Below are 13,972 nucleotides of genomic sequence, written 5' to 3' on the forward strand. Positions count from 1 at the left end.
GATCTCCTTCCTTGCAAGTGTACCAGTGATGGCCATAATCATGACAAATTGAGCATTCATGCTTACCTTTGGTGCTGGTGCCACCCTGTGCGCTGGATTTGAACCTATTCTCCCTTCTTCTACCTGCTGTAAACTTGAGTAGAAGTGGATGCATGAAGAAACCATGGTTTGACTTCGGACACATGGACTTATCCGGTATAGTAAGGATGATACCCTCATATGCAGCTCTAAACTTCTCCACTGAGTAGAAGTGATCCACATGATATTTAATTTTCTCCCTATTGATGCTTATAATGAATGCAAGAGCACGTTTGCAAGGTAGTCCTGAAATTTGCCAAGCCCTACATGAACAAGTCCTTTCATCTAGATTGACAACAAATCTGTAAGCTGAGCCTCCTGTTGAACACACCTATGCAACTGCATCGGAACTTGTTATGATATTTATGTTTAAGTTCCTACTCTGTTCCTTCAGCTTCTTAACAATATGCTCAAGGATTTTTCCATCCATATTCCTTGCAATCTTCCTTCTGTGGTTCCACTTGATCAGAAGCTTCTACCTGATTGTATCCATCAGGTCATCCAAATGCTTGCTCTTATCATTCTTGATCTAGTTGTTAAAACTTTCAGGTAGATCATTAGTCATATAATCAACCTTATGGAGTGTGGAGAACTGCCTCCTTGACTTCTTGTCCAAATCTTGCTATGGTTCTATTTCAGGTACTGCATAGCTTCAGGCTTGGCTGTAGCCATTGCTGACCAGTGCTTCTCAAAGAGGTAAGAGTTCCAGCTATATGATGATGCCCACAAATGATCATCAAAAACTTTACCTGAATACCTTTTCTTGAAATTCTGCACAAGATGCCACATACACTCTCTATGCTCAGCATTTGGAAATATTTCTATTACACCAGCCATTACGTTTTGACCACAATCAATGCAGAATGTCAGCCCAGTTGGAGTTCCAATGGCCTCCTTTAGCCTCTTCATGAACCATATCCAGTTAATATTTGTTTCTGAATTTATAACTCCTACAACAACTGGATACATCCGGTTGTGTCCATCTACTGCACAAGCAACACACAACTGGCCTCTGAACTTGCTAGTAAGGAATGTACTATCTACTGCCAAATATGGCCTACAACCCTGAAGAAACCCATCTATGCAAGGTTTCATTGCAAAGAACAGTCTGTTAAACCTGATCTTATTATTGATGGTGTGATGATCTATTACTACAAAGCTCCTAGGACAAGACTGTTCAATTTGTAGTTTGAATTTGTACAAGTTGTCAAAACTTTCCTTCCAATCTCCAAACAACTAAGTAAGTGCCAACTCCTTACCATGATAAACTCTCTTGTAGTGCACAACCACCTTGTACTCATCCTTTAGCCTCTTCTGTAGGTCCTTGGCTACCACCTTTGGGTTCTCCTAGACCCAGTCTTTTACTTTCTCACATACCCAGTACTTTGTTGCACACTTCACCTTTCCACTTCTTCTAGTGCTATGATAGTCATGTTCATTAGGATTCTTCTTCATTTGGAGAGGTTAATGTTACCAATTAAAAGCAGTATAATATTAATAAAACTAAACAAAGCAGTAAATTTGGACAAGTTACCTTGACTGTCAAGTTGTCCCCCATAGTTTAAGCATGAATTCTCCACCTACAGCCATCAATTCTCCCATTGCAATAGGCCCTGTACCTCCTTGGTTCACTCTTCTCAATGTTAAACTCAAACTCTTTCCTGATTGCATGGGTTACTAATGCCAACTTAAAATCAGACATGTTTGGATAAATGCTTCCTACTTCCATGGGAGGGTCAGCTTTGTCACACTACTTCAGGGTTTACAGGTGGCTCTTTATCTTTTACTACCTTATCTGCCTTATCCTCATAGCCAGAATCAGAGTCAGAGTCAGCTTTAGAGTCAGAGAGAACAACATCTTCATCTTTGCCTGCAGTTGGGTCAATCTATGACCCTATATCAATGTACATTACTTCCTCATCGACACCCACATGCTCATTTTCTGGTCCTGGGTTATCTAGGTACCTATCTGAAGCGTCCCCACGTAAGTAGAGACTAAATGTGATACAAATATCAGTCCCAGGAGGCTGATAACACATTTATTCGACAGATAATTCAGTTACCGTACAACTCCCGAGGGAGTGGGCGTGAAAGCCACGCAACGATAAGCAGTAAATAAATAATAGCGGCTAACCAAGCGACTGCCAAAAGACAGCACTCGGGACTACACGGCATCAGCAGCAGCATCTTGGAAAGGCCAACACCACAGGCAGCGTTGGGTGCGGACACAACCTCTACTCAAGGTCCTCGGTGATGAAGTCCGGGTCTTCCTCTGTAGCAACGAAGCAAGGGTGAGTACAAACGTACTCAACAAGTCCAACCCCATCCACGGAGGGGGATACAAGCAAGTTTATGCACAGGTTACAACAAGGATAGGCTAGAGTTTATTTGCGGTAAAGCTAAATTTTCAACATATGCACGGGTTTGTTTTAGAAGGGTTTTGTAAAGCTTTCCTCTAGTGCCCGAAACATTGAGTGGGGTTGATCCTACACAAAGGATCCAAGTTTTTATCGCTATCGGACTCCCCGTCCGCCATAGCGCACGGCACAACTGCCGGACTCTTCCAAAATCCAACACACACACACATATACGTGACATCCTTGCCCAAGTACTAGTTATGTGACCAAGCCGTAACTCGTCCAATGCCGTGGACACGGCTACCCGGATAGGTTTTAACTCTGCAGAGGTTGTATACTTTTCCCACAAGTAGGGTACCGCAGCACGATCACCTTAGTGCCGGTGCGGATCCTAACAAAGCCATTACCCACCTTAGCTAAGACTGACTAGCCCTCACGGAAGCACCCAAGGGGTTCACGGCTCATCCATGAAACCGTAACCGGGACCTAAGTCACCAAGATCTTACTCCTTTTCCATGGGCTCCCGTTGCTCACCAGCACCCCTGACGGCTAACAGTTCAGCTAGTGGGATTTATGTTAAGCCGTTGCCCATACAACGGTCGAGTGGTTGCACGATGGTGGAATTAGGCAAGATGACACATCAACTCAGTCCTTAATCTAGACAAGATGGATATCTTCCAACTTTGCTCAACCACTAAGGTACGAGCACAACAATTTGGCACTTCACACAAGAAACGCCCATCCATCCCGTCTACACATTCCTTTCCTGTGAACCCGGAAAACCATCTTCCCAATTGAACACACGCACACATTTATTCTCCAAGTAAACCATTTTAATAATGATTGGAGTTGTGTAACCAATTCCTAAGTGTTCTAGCAGTGGTTATCATCTAAACAGAGCAAGTCATATTTAGAGATAAGCATAGGATAACAAGGAATGATCATAACAATCAAGGGGTGGCTATCCAACCATGTCTTGCAATAAAACAATATGCATTTCATAAAACATGCCCATAGGTTGTGTTTGAAAAACTAGGTATTAAGTATGCATCAAAGGGTGACATTGGACTTGCCGTCTTCAAAATCTTACGGGAGTTCCGGCTCGCGGTACTGGTCCTCAGGCTCGGGTTCATGGTCAAACTCCTCCTCGGGCTCCTCCTCGGGCAATCCGCGATCTACGGCACACACAAACAGACACACAAATAAATAAAAGAAAGATCAGTTTTTAACCGTGAGCTCCGAACAGAAAACGTTGACGGAAAATAGGTAGAAGGATTATTTTTTGGAAATTTGGATATGGATCGGCAAAAGTATTCCAGAGGATGGCGTGGTGAAATTTGGGTTTAATTGGAGGAAGTTTGGCGCATGAAATGACGGGTTAAACATGAATTAGGGGCTTAAACGGAGGTTTAGGACTGATTTGTAATAAACCAGGGACCTTTTTGTAAATACTTTTGGAGGTGGAGGGGCTTATCTACGAATAGCTTTTTGAGAGTGGTGGGAGGACCTGTTCATAATTTGGGAGAAAGTGGGGGTCAGATCGGAAATCTGGGGTATTCTTATCCTCTTCTCCAGGAACTTGGAGAGAGAGGGAGAGATGGAGAGTGGCCGGTGGTGGCCGGCCGGCCGGGCCTCGCCGGCGGCGAGCCGAGGGCCGTGGGTGGTGGTGGAGGAGGAAGGGGCTCCGTTTTGCCCCTCACCTTGGGGGGGGGGATTGGAGAGGAGCGGCCGGTGGCGGCGGCCTTCGGGCGGAGGGGCGGCGGCGGCGGCTTGCGGCGGCGGCGGCGGTTTGCGGCGGCGTCGGCGACCGGAAGTAAGGGCGCATCGGGTGGTGGTGTTGGTGAGTGGGGAGAGGAGCCGGCGAGGGCCGGCCCTTTTATAGGCGGCGGGGAGAGCTCCGGTGGTTGGGGTCCGGGCGGCCGGCGTGCGGCGGTGGCGTCGGGCGGGGCCGGAGCGGTGGTAGGGGACGGCCGGCAGGGTGCGGTGGGCGGCACGGCACCGGCGGTGCAGGGCGTGCACGCGGGGCAGGGGCGGCCGAGCGCCGGAGTGGACGGCGCAGGCGGCCGGGGACTGGGCCTGGCGCGCGGCCCGAGGGAGGCGGCGGCGTGGTCGGCGCCGGGCTCCTGGCGTGCGGATGCCGAGCGGCGTGGTGCCAGTAGGGGGTGGCGCTGGGGAGTTAAGGAGCTGGGGCCGGACGTGCGGCACCAGGAAGAAGAAAGAGAAGGAGAGAGAAGAAGGAAGGAGGAAGAAGGAAGAAGAAAGAGAAAGAAGGAGGAAGGAAAAAGAAAAGGAAAAAAAAGGGGAGGGAAAAGAGAAAGAAAAGAGAGGGACCGGCGGCGATCGCGGCACGCGGTCGGAGCACGCGCGCGGCGGTCTGTTGATGGCACGCGGCGAGATTTACGGGTACAGGCAAAAGATAGGTGGGGTCGGCATGGGTGCCGGGACGGCGAAATCGCCGGGGAGATTTCCGATTTCCGGGAGCTCAGCGGTAAAAAGATTTTAAAGGCAATTTTAACGGGTGATTTTAGTTGGTGGTTTCTGCGGATGTTACACTATCTTCTAGCTGTGTCTTAGTGAAAACGTGAAAACGGGTGTTTTAGTGCAACCTTGTGTCTATGTAAACTTGCTAGTCTCCAGATGCTTAGGATCTGGCATTGAAGGGGTGCATGGGACTTGAACACACTCATGCCACAATGGTAGGGCTGGTGCCTCACAACTAGGATGATGACGAGCAATGGAAATGTATCAGTCTTGGTACTGACATGTTTGGCAAACATTTCAACTAGTTTTTGTTAGATTTCACTTCGATGTTTGACATGATGTCAGCACAATAATAGAAGAATTTGACTACATCACCATAGCAGCCAAGGTACTTGTCCTCAATTTCCTCCGGTAGTTCTTTGAAATTGGTAATGTCAGCATCGACAACCTTGTTACAGCTGTACCATCTGCTTCGGGTATTGTTGGTAATAAGACGGATTTCTAAGTTGTAGCTCGTTTTCGGGTCCATCCTACAGATGAACACCCACCAATTTTAAGCATCACCCTAGCATCTAGACCTCCCACATGAAATGCTTGAGAATGGACAAAGGGAATGGGCACTCACCCTTCTGAAAGCCATCTAGGTTGCTCCTTTGGCTCCGCCATTGTCAATCCGTGAGCAAATCCTCCTTCCGCCAGTGCGCACGGCCCCAAATCCAGCAGATGCACCTTCCTCGCTACCCCATCTCCCTCTTCTTCATGTGGTCAAATTCTTGGGACTAGATCTGCAACCCTTCGCCGCTGCCGACTTCCTAGGTTTTCGCCACCTATGAGAGAGCGAGAGAGAGAGGTTGAGAGAGGAGAGAAGGAGACGGGTGGGGTATTGGAGCCGGTCAAGGTCAAGAGGAGGCCTACGCACTGATGTAGAGAGGGTAAAATGGAAATTCACCCCATTGATTTTGGTTCGGTCAAGAGAAAATTGGGTTGATGGTCGAGCGGGATCACAAACTTTTTTAATGATATGCATGGAATTGAGAACTTATAACGGTACACACGGAATTGCCCTAGGAATAGCAGATGTGAATAAGCCATGTTTAGTTCACTCCAAAATCCCAACTTTGACACTATGCAAAAAGAAAATTCCCCATCACATCAAACTTGCGGTACATGCATGGAGTACTGAATGTAGACGAAATAAAAAACTAATTGCACAGTTTTGTTGTACTTTGCGAAACGAATCTTTTGAGCCTAATTAGTCAATATTTGGACAATAATTCACAAATACAAACGAAACGCTACAGTATTGCTACAGTAATTTTGGCACCCCAAAGTTTGGAAAACTAAGGCCTAACGTCAAAAAAGCTACTCTTCTTCTGCCCGCTTCTGCAATCTACTTAGGCCCACTCGTCCGGTTCTGTGTTGGATGGGTTGAATTGCTAGCCCACCAGAGAACGAACAAAGGCCCACTCCTTGCGCTAGGTTTAACTTCGGTGAACACGGGAAGTACAAGGGTTCTCTTCCGAGTTCCGTCGACTCCAGGGCGGCGCGCTAACCGCTAATCCTCTCCGGCCGCTGAGCCGTCGCCTTCCGTCCCCGTCGCCGGCTGCTGCTGCTGCGGCAGCCGCGGAGTTGAGATTCCGACAAGCGAGGTGAGCCGGCGCTTACTTATCTGTCTTCCGTCTCCCGCTCACGGCCCTATGCCCTCAGTCTCTGATCACGTTTTGGTTTCGTCTCCGCAGCGCCGATACACGCCACCTGTTCGACGGAATGCCTCACCGGTTCGAGACGGCGGCTGAGACGAGCGGGGAGGACCAGGACCTCCTGGGCGCGCTCCCTGACGAGATCCTCCAGCACGTGCTCTCCTTCCTTCCCTCCGACGAAATCGTGCCGACGTGCCTGCTCGCGCGCCGCTGGCGCGACCTCTGGAAGTCCACGCCTGCCCTGCGCATCTCGGACGCCGAGAACAGGTTTTGGGACTACCGGGATATGCACGAATTCGTCAACCATCTGCTGCTCCTCCGCGACAGCGAGCCTATGGACATATGCGAGATCAACTACTCTAGGTACCTCGGGTGGGGTGTCCTTGGCAAAAAGAGGCCGTTTAAGTACGTTGGGACGTGGATCCGATATGCCTTGAGGCACAAAGCTCGGGTGCTCCGTGTCATCATCCACAAGGAAAATAAGCACTTCGAGCTTGACAGCGCTCCTCTCATCTCGCAGCACCTGACAGTCCTGGAGCTCAGCGGTGTACAATTGGATGATCGTGCCCTGGATTTATCAAGATATCCTGCGTTGAAGGATCTGAAGATCACAGAGTGCATCATTGTGGCCCGTAAGATCTCATCTCAATCCCTACGCCACCTTATCGTTAATGATAACGTCTTTGGTCCTGGCCTGCGCATACAGATTTCTATCCCAAGTCTAGTCTCACTACATCTAAAGGGTTTTGCGGGCCGGACTCCAGTACTTGAAAGTATGCCATTGCTGGAAACAGCACATGTAGCACTTGGCGCGGAATGCGATGACCGTTGTGACAATAGCAGCTCGGGAAATTGTGGCAAGGATACTTGTAAGGGTTGTCATGACTGTCCTGATGGCCCCGAGAGGTGTGTCCTTCTCAGAGGGCTATCTAATGCCACCGATTTGAAGTTGATAGCTGAACTAAATGTGGTACGTTTGTGCTTCTTAACTCCTATCTTTGCTGTCCACATTTTTACCTCTAGAATTTATATACCTCGTTATACATGAATAAACCATTTGGTTCCTTATGGTCTTTCACACTTAACAGCTTACACCTCTTATCACCATTTGTTTCCTTGGATATTTCAGCCAGTATGTCCTACTTAATGATCTTTTGACAATTATAGTTGTATTATTCATGTAATGTGGCTTATGTATCTAGAGCATTAGGCATCATGTGGATGAAAAATGTAAGACCGAATATGATTAGTTCGTGCTGATTTCTGCAATAGTTGGAGCTTGCATTCACTGTATTGTCCTGACTAGATGTAGATATACTTCAAAATACAACATGGATTAAATATGCTCTCATACCCTTCCATAGCTACTTTCAAACTGCAAATATCTATTAAACTTACATATACTTTTTTTAATAGCATCGTTCTATTAACTAACCAGAGTTTGATCTGCTCCTCTTCTCTTGTCCAGTTTATTTTCAAAAGGGATTTGATATTCTGCCCTACATTTAGCAAGTTGAAGACATTGTTACTTTTTGGATGGTCTGTGGCTGTTGACCCCTCTTCTGTAGTTTTCCTTCTCCAGCACTCACCAGTTCTCGAGAAGCTCACTCTTCAACTTTATAAGGTATATATTTTCTTTATACTTGATAACTGCATGTCCACTAAAGTAACTGTGTGTACATATTTGATCTTTTATAAATTTCTTTAGGTTCCTGAAGGAAGCCAAAATCCAGAGAACCACTATGCGTTCGCACACCTTAAAATAGTTGAAGGTGAACGTCGAGAGGTTGAAGAAAGTGCTCAGAATTTTTTGAAGTCACACTATGGCATACCTGTTGATCTGATTAAAATCCAGGAACCAAATGGTTCATCTTACTCTTCTTGTAAGTTGGCTATTGACAGCCACTCAACTTTATTTATATTATTTCAGCTTGCATATATCTGCCCAAAGGTGAATAAAATTTAGGAACTTTCATGTTTGTTGAACACAAAAGGTAGGAATTCCTCGCATGTAAAAACCCTAAAACCAATTTTATGCATTAACGTTGGACTCAACCATTATCTAGCATCCACATTCCACAATCCGCATAGCTGCATAGATGTGTCTTAGTTGTGTTGAATTGCAGTGTACCACTAATACAATAGGCATGCACTGATTACTTAGACTTTTCCAAGTCACTATCATTATTTGACTTGTGGCACTTATTGCAAATTTTTTCCATGGTCATGAGAAAGTAACGATAGGGATTTTGACATCATCAAGAGAAAATAGAAAAGAACATGTACTGCACTTGTAACATCTGATTCTATGTTAACAATTTTTATATACTACCACCGAGCTCAAGTACAAACTGGCATGGTCTGCTATTATATATCAGACAAAAGTTCTACATATTTTTTCTGTTATTCTATTTAGAGATGGTTAAAAAAATGAACTTGACCTGCGATGGCTTAGATTCGCAGATGTCTTATGAAGCACAGCTAATAAAAATATATCATCCACCAGTTATGTGGGTTTATCTAATTCAATTTTATTGATACTTTGAATGAATATCTTATATGTTTTTTGAGAACCAAAAATTTAGTATACTTTTATAATGCCAAGAAGAGAAGTGTAAAAACTGGGGGAGATACATGCATTCTACAGAAACATATCTTGTTCCATCCTTATAATTCACATCTCAGAATTAAATCGCATTAGTGACAACTGACTGGTTAGAACTACTTTAGTGCTGTTTCTTGGTACTGCATTTAGCTTTATTCATTGTCTTAGTAGTAACTTTTACCAAATGCATATTAAAGTTGCCTGGCTTTTGTAATCCTTTGTAATATGTATATAATTACACCAAATGCATCTTAATTTTAAGACCACGAACAATAGGTTGGCTGTACCCAGTATGGCAGTACCGCAGTAGCTTCCAAATCTGGTTGTAAGGCAAATACTAACTTTCTCCTAACTAGTCAATAAGCTCTTGCTTATGTAGAAAAGAACACAAGAGTTTTTCACAAAACCATGGAGAAGAAGCAGGGAGCCAAAGCTCCATGCATAACCAAACATAGGAATTACATGTTGATGGTTAGGAGTTCTGAATTCTTGCTATCCATTTAGGAGTTGGAGAAACAGCGAAAACTAAATTTCTGTAGTGGTTACTGTTGAAGTATTAGCTCATTCTTGTATGGTGCTATCCATTTCATTGTGGTTGTCTTTTGTTTTACTTCTTCACACTATTTCTCGACAGGTTGTTTTGCATGCATCCTGTACCTAATGAAATTTAACAAGCTAATACCTTAAGCACAGCTTTTTTGCCTTTGACTGCAGCAGAAATGACCATCGTAATTAGTTAATATTTGATCTATATCTTGATGTTTAAGTGAAATGCTACTTGTTGTGGACTCCTGGCATGATCTCAAGTTGTTTTAGGATCTTGTCTCAAAGGTGAAGACTAATTCTTGAATGATAAAGCTGTGCTTTCATGTGTTTAATTTCATATATGCACTCTGTTGTTGCTTTTGAATCAGTACATCATATGTATTCTTTTGCGAAATACATATGTCATTATCAAAACAAATCCATATAATTTCAAGATTTATTGTCGTTTTGGGTAGGAGTTTGTGCTCTTGTTTGCCTGCTCTACAATAATCTAAAGCTCACAGTGTGACAGGACTGGAGGTAATTAGCTAAATATATAATTTCATCTTGTAAAACATTATGAAAAAGCAAGAAAATATTATAACATGTTACTGTTTGTAATTGCTCATGCACTCCGATAACAAAGTGTTCACTTAATCATTGTCATTGTGCGTGTGAAGTTGATTTCTTCCATTCTCAACCGTTGCTGTTTGAATGTTCCTCTTCCTACAGGTTACTGTTGTATAAAGTAGCTTGTGTTCTGATCTCCAAAGTACCAAATCCACTCCATTTATGCTCTGTTTTCTGAGGTTGCTGCCTGTTACCTTGATGCGGCTAAGAAGGTCCAGCTGAGGGCACTCAATCTTCTGTAGTTCCAATTTGGTTTTTGGGCTGGGGAGGGGTTGACTGATAGTAATAGTATGTTCCATCTTAGAGCTTCATTTCGGGATAGTTCCCTGTTTCTATTGCATTTACATTTCTAATCTTGATGTGAGCACTTGCAATATCCCAGTTTGCTACAGCTGGATCATGCCCTTCTTTGAGATAAGCTCTGTAGATAATGCTGAATGTGCATTGCCAAGCACTTGAAAATATCCATTTCGTTCAGTTGGGAGACCTGACAGCTTACTGAGACATTTTTTTTGGTTGAAACAAACAGGCTGGAGAGCAGACAATTATATTGACAAAGAAGAAGATATGCCCAGCCTGGTCTATCCAACCAACAACAACGTAGATGAAAACGACGACGACATCTACTTTCTGGGACATTTGTTTCCATGGTGATTGGTGCAAAGAGTTGAGCCTTTGATGGATAGATCTACTGACAGCCTCACACGTGCCTTGTGAAGAATACATATAAGGTTTGTGATTTTAGAGGATAAGGTTTGTGATTTTAGAGGATAAGGTTTCCTCTGGTTGCCTTTTCTGAAAGTTCAAAAGACAGTAATATAATAAGGAGTTGAAGGGCCTAATTGGGTCCAGTTTACCTACAGCTTTGCGGCAATTGCTTTCGGTCTTGGCTGATCATCACCTCGCTGAATGCATTGCATTTGCTTTCTTCTAATGTCTCGATCGGGAGTAAGGAGCCTGTGTAGCGCTCTCAAATTAACTCATCTCAGTTTGTGCATACCTTGGATGTATCGCTGACTGCAACTTTTTATGTGATTTTTGCTTTGTTGCTTATATTATCCTGTTCTATGTTGATCCGACTTGGTAGCCTTAGTGTACTAGCTACTTGTGCAATTCTCTTGAAGGAATACATGCAGGTTCTTAAGTCTTAACGACCCTAGGCGTCCCTCGTATCGATTCATGCACCATCTTTTGTTTTGGCATCGGTTCCGATTTCCACGATCTTTGTCAGAATGGGAGTACAATTGCATCTAGAGAAGAAACCTTAATCGTCTCGGTTTCACCCTTTCAGGAGGAAACGAAGTGATGATACCGATGAAGTTCTATTTTTGATTTGCGTGTTTCTCGTTCCCACACATGTATTCCTGCCTTGTTGTGATAGCGGTTGCGGATGCAGAAGTGTGAGCCGCCAAATGTGGGAGGAGGAGATCAAGATTCAAGAGCAGGACAGAGACGAGACACTGTAGTGGAGGAAGAAGATGGAGGCCGGGAGCATGAGAAAGACGTACGTGTGCTGTTTGTGGCTCAACATCAGCTAGCGACGTGCACGGCAGATGGCCGGCCGTCAATTGCTGATAACTCCAATACAGAAGCTTGGACGGAAACGACACTCCACGAACTCGTCCTCTTCCTCCTCTTCCATTTACTCGATCTGATTCCTTATTTCCGATCCTCTTCAGCATGTATCGAGAAATCATTTTGCCCTTTGCCTCTTCTATGCTGCTTACTGGCGTCTAGCTACCACCGTTAGATTTCCCACGACGTAGATTGGGGGCAAGGCCAGCCTGCATGCATGGAAGGCAGACAATTCATCTAGTAGTGCAGATCGTGTTTAGCTAGAGCCACATGTTAATTACGTCAAGAAATGGATCGGAGTCCGGCCCGTAACAGCTCTACGTGTTTGACTTTGCGGTTAGAAGAATCTCAGCCGTGTGCAGCTGTACGTTGAAACAGTTTAACTCTGCCGCATGTGGGGATTTTCCTTCATTAATTAATCTCAACCGTCGTAACCTAATCCCACGGTAGGTAGATTTTGCCTCTCCGGCCTGCTTGCCTGCATGATATCCTCGACACAAACGTGCAGGATTGTGCGGCCAGGTATGCATGGAAGCCAGCGAACTCATTACTTCGAGAGATATAGAGTAGTAATTACGTAGAGAAATAGTGTCCATAATGTATTGGGCTACTTGACACTACTAGATTATTTTTTATAACTCTATCATATATTGTGTTTTTCTTCTTTTATCTATACCGACCGTACGTTGCTACGGATAAAAACAATGTATATAATTATATTAATGATGATTAGTTTTTTAAATATGTGATATATTATGCATCAAGATCAGCGTCGGCCGGACTCCGTGCACTATCCTCCTCCCGTCGACAGCGTAAGGGGGTGTTTGTTTCTTTAGTCCCTTCTAAAATTCCTATCACATCAAATATTTAGATACTAATTAAGAGTATTAAACATAGATTAATTATAAAACCAATTGCACAGATGCAGACTAATTTGCAAGATGAATCTATTAAACCTAATTAGTCCATGATTTGACAATGTGATGCTACAGTAAATATGTGCTAATGATGGATTAATTAGGCTTAATAGATTCATCGCGTGAATTAGCCTCCTTCTGTGTAATTAGTTTTATAATTAGCTCATATTTAGTCCTAATTAACCTCCGAATATTCGATGTGACATGAATTTTAGTCCGGACTAAAGATCCAAACACCCCCTAAGTCGCGAAGTGGTAGAAAATGAAGCAGTAGATAAAACAACATGCACAAATGTTCTTAGGTGTGGCCATGGGAGTTCTGCCTTTAGGGTTACAACCCGATTGAAGTTTTTTACGAAATGGAAATGAAATCTGGAGCAGTTGCCATGCTGCTCTGATGTAAAGTTCTTGGGCTAAGCTCTAAAGCTATTGAGCTAAGTTCTAGAGCATTGCCATGCTACTCCGATTCATTTGCTGGCTCTAAAGCTCTAAGCGAGGTGAGGAGGCCCCCTTGTCGTCCCCGCTCGGGCGACACGGGCGGCACCCGCAACCTCGGCCTCCGCCGCCCCCTCCCTCTCCTCCCCTCCCCTGCCGCCACCAGAGGGGCTGCCGGAAGCCCGCGCGGGCCCCTATAACACTGGTGGTGGGGCATCTTCCTCGCTCGGGCTGCGCGCGCCAATACGATCCGGCCATCCAGATGCCTGATCTGCGGGGAGAAGGGGGCTGCGGGCGAGTGGCGCGGCATGCGGTGGCAAGATGGTGAGAGCAGGCAGCGGCGAAAGGGGAGCAGGTGGCGGCGGCGGTTGCAGCCATGGAGGCCTTCCTGGCACTGTCGAGGAGGAGGCCGCGGCCGGCGGGAGCCGAGGAGCCAAACGTGGTGCTGCTCGGCAGAGGCGAGCAACGAGGGCAGTGATGGCGGGGAGCTGCAGGCCGGGTGGCCGCCCCCCTCTCTGGTGGCTGCGCTAGCTTCCGCCAGCGGGGGACCGGACAACTGGCTATGTGGCGGCATTCTTCGGCTCCTTGGCGCTCGGTGGTCCCCGTGCTCCTGGTGGCGGCGGTGATTTCTAGGGAAGGAACGGGGTGTAGGCGAAAGCCTTGTGCCTG

The 13,972-nt window shown here is 45.4% G+C and overlaps 1 protein-coding gene across 1 annotated transcript; it reads left to right on the forward strand.

Annotated features, from left to right (window-relative positions):
• Positions 1–6,431: 6,431 nt before the first annotated feature.
• On the forward strand, positions 6,432–11,429 carry LOC101781438 (putative F-box/LRR-repeat protein At4g15060). Its single transcript, XM_004978874.3, has 5 exons — positions 6,432–6,565; positions 6,656–7,586; positions 8,085–8,240; positions 8,325–8,499; positions 10,906–11,429. The coding sequence occupies exons 2-5, from the start codon at positions 6,684–6,686 to the stop codon at positions 11,028–11,030; spliced, it is 1,359 nt and encodes a 452-aa protein (XP_004978931.1). The 5' UTR covers positions 6,432–6,565; positions 6,656–6,683; the 3' UTR covers positions 11,031–11,429.
• The last annotated feature ends 2,543 nt before the right edge of the window (positions 11,430–13,972 follow it).

The sequence above is a fragment of the Setaria italica genome, chromosome VIII (assembly GCF_000263155.2).
Source record: "Setaria italica strain Yugu1 chromosome VIII, Setaria_italica_v2.0, whole genome shotgun sequence".
Taxonomy (NCBI): domain Eukaryota; kingdom Viridiplantae; phylum Streptophyta; class Magnoliopsida; order Poales; family Poaceae; genus Setaria; species Setaria italica.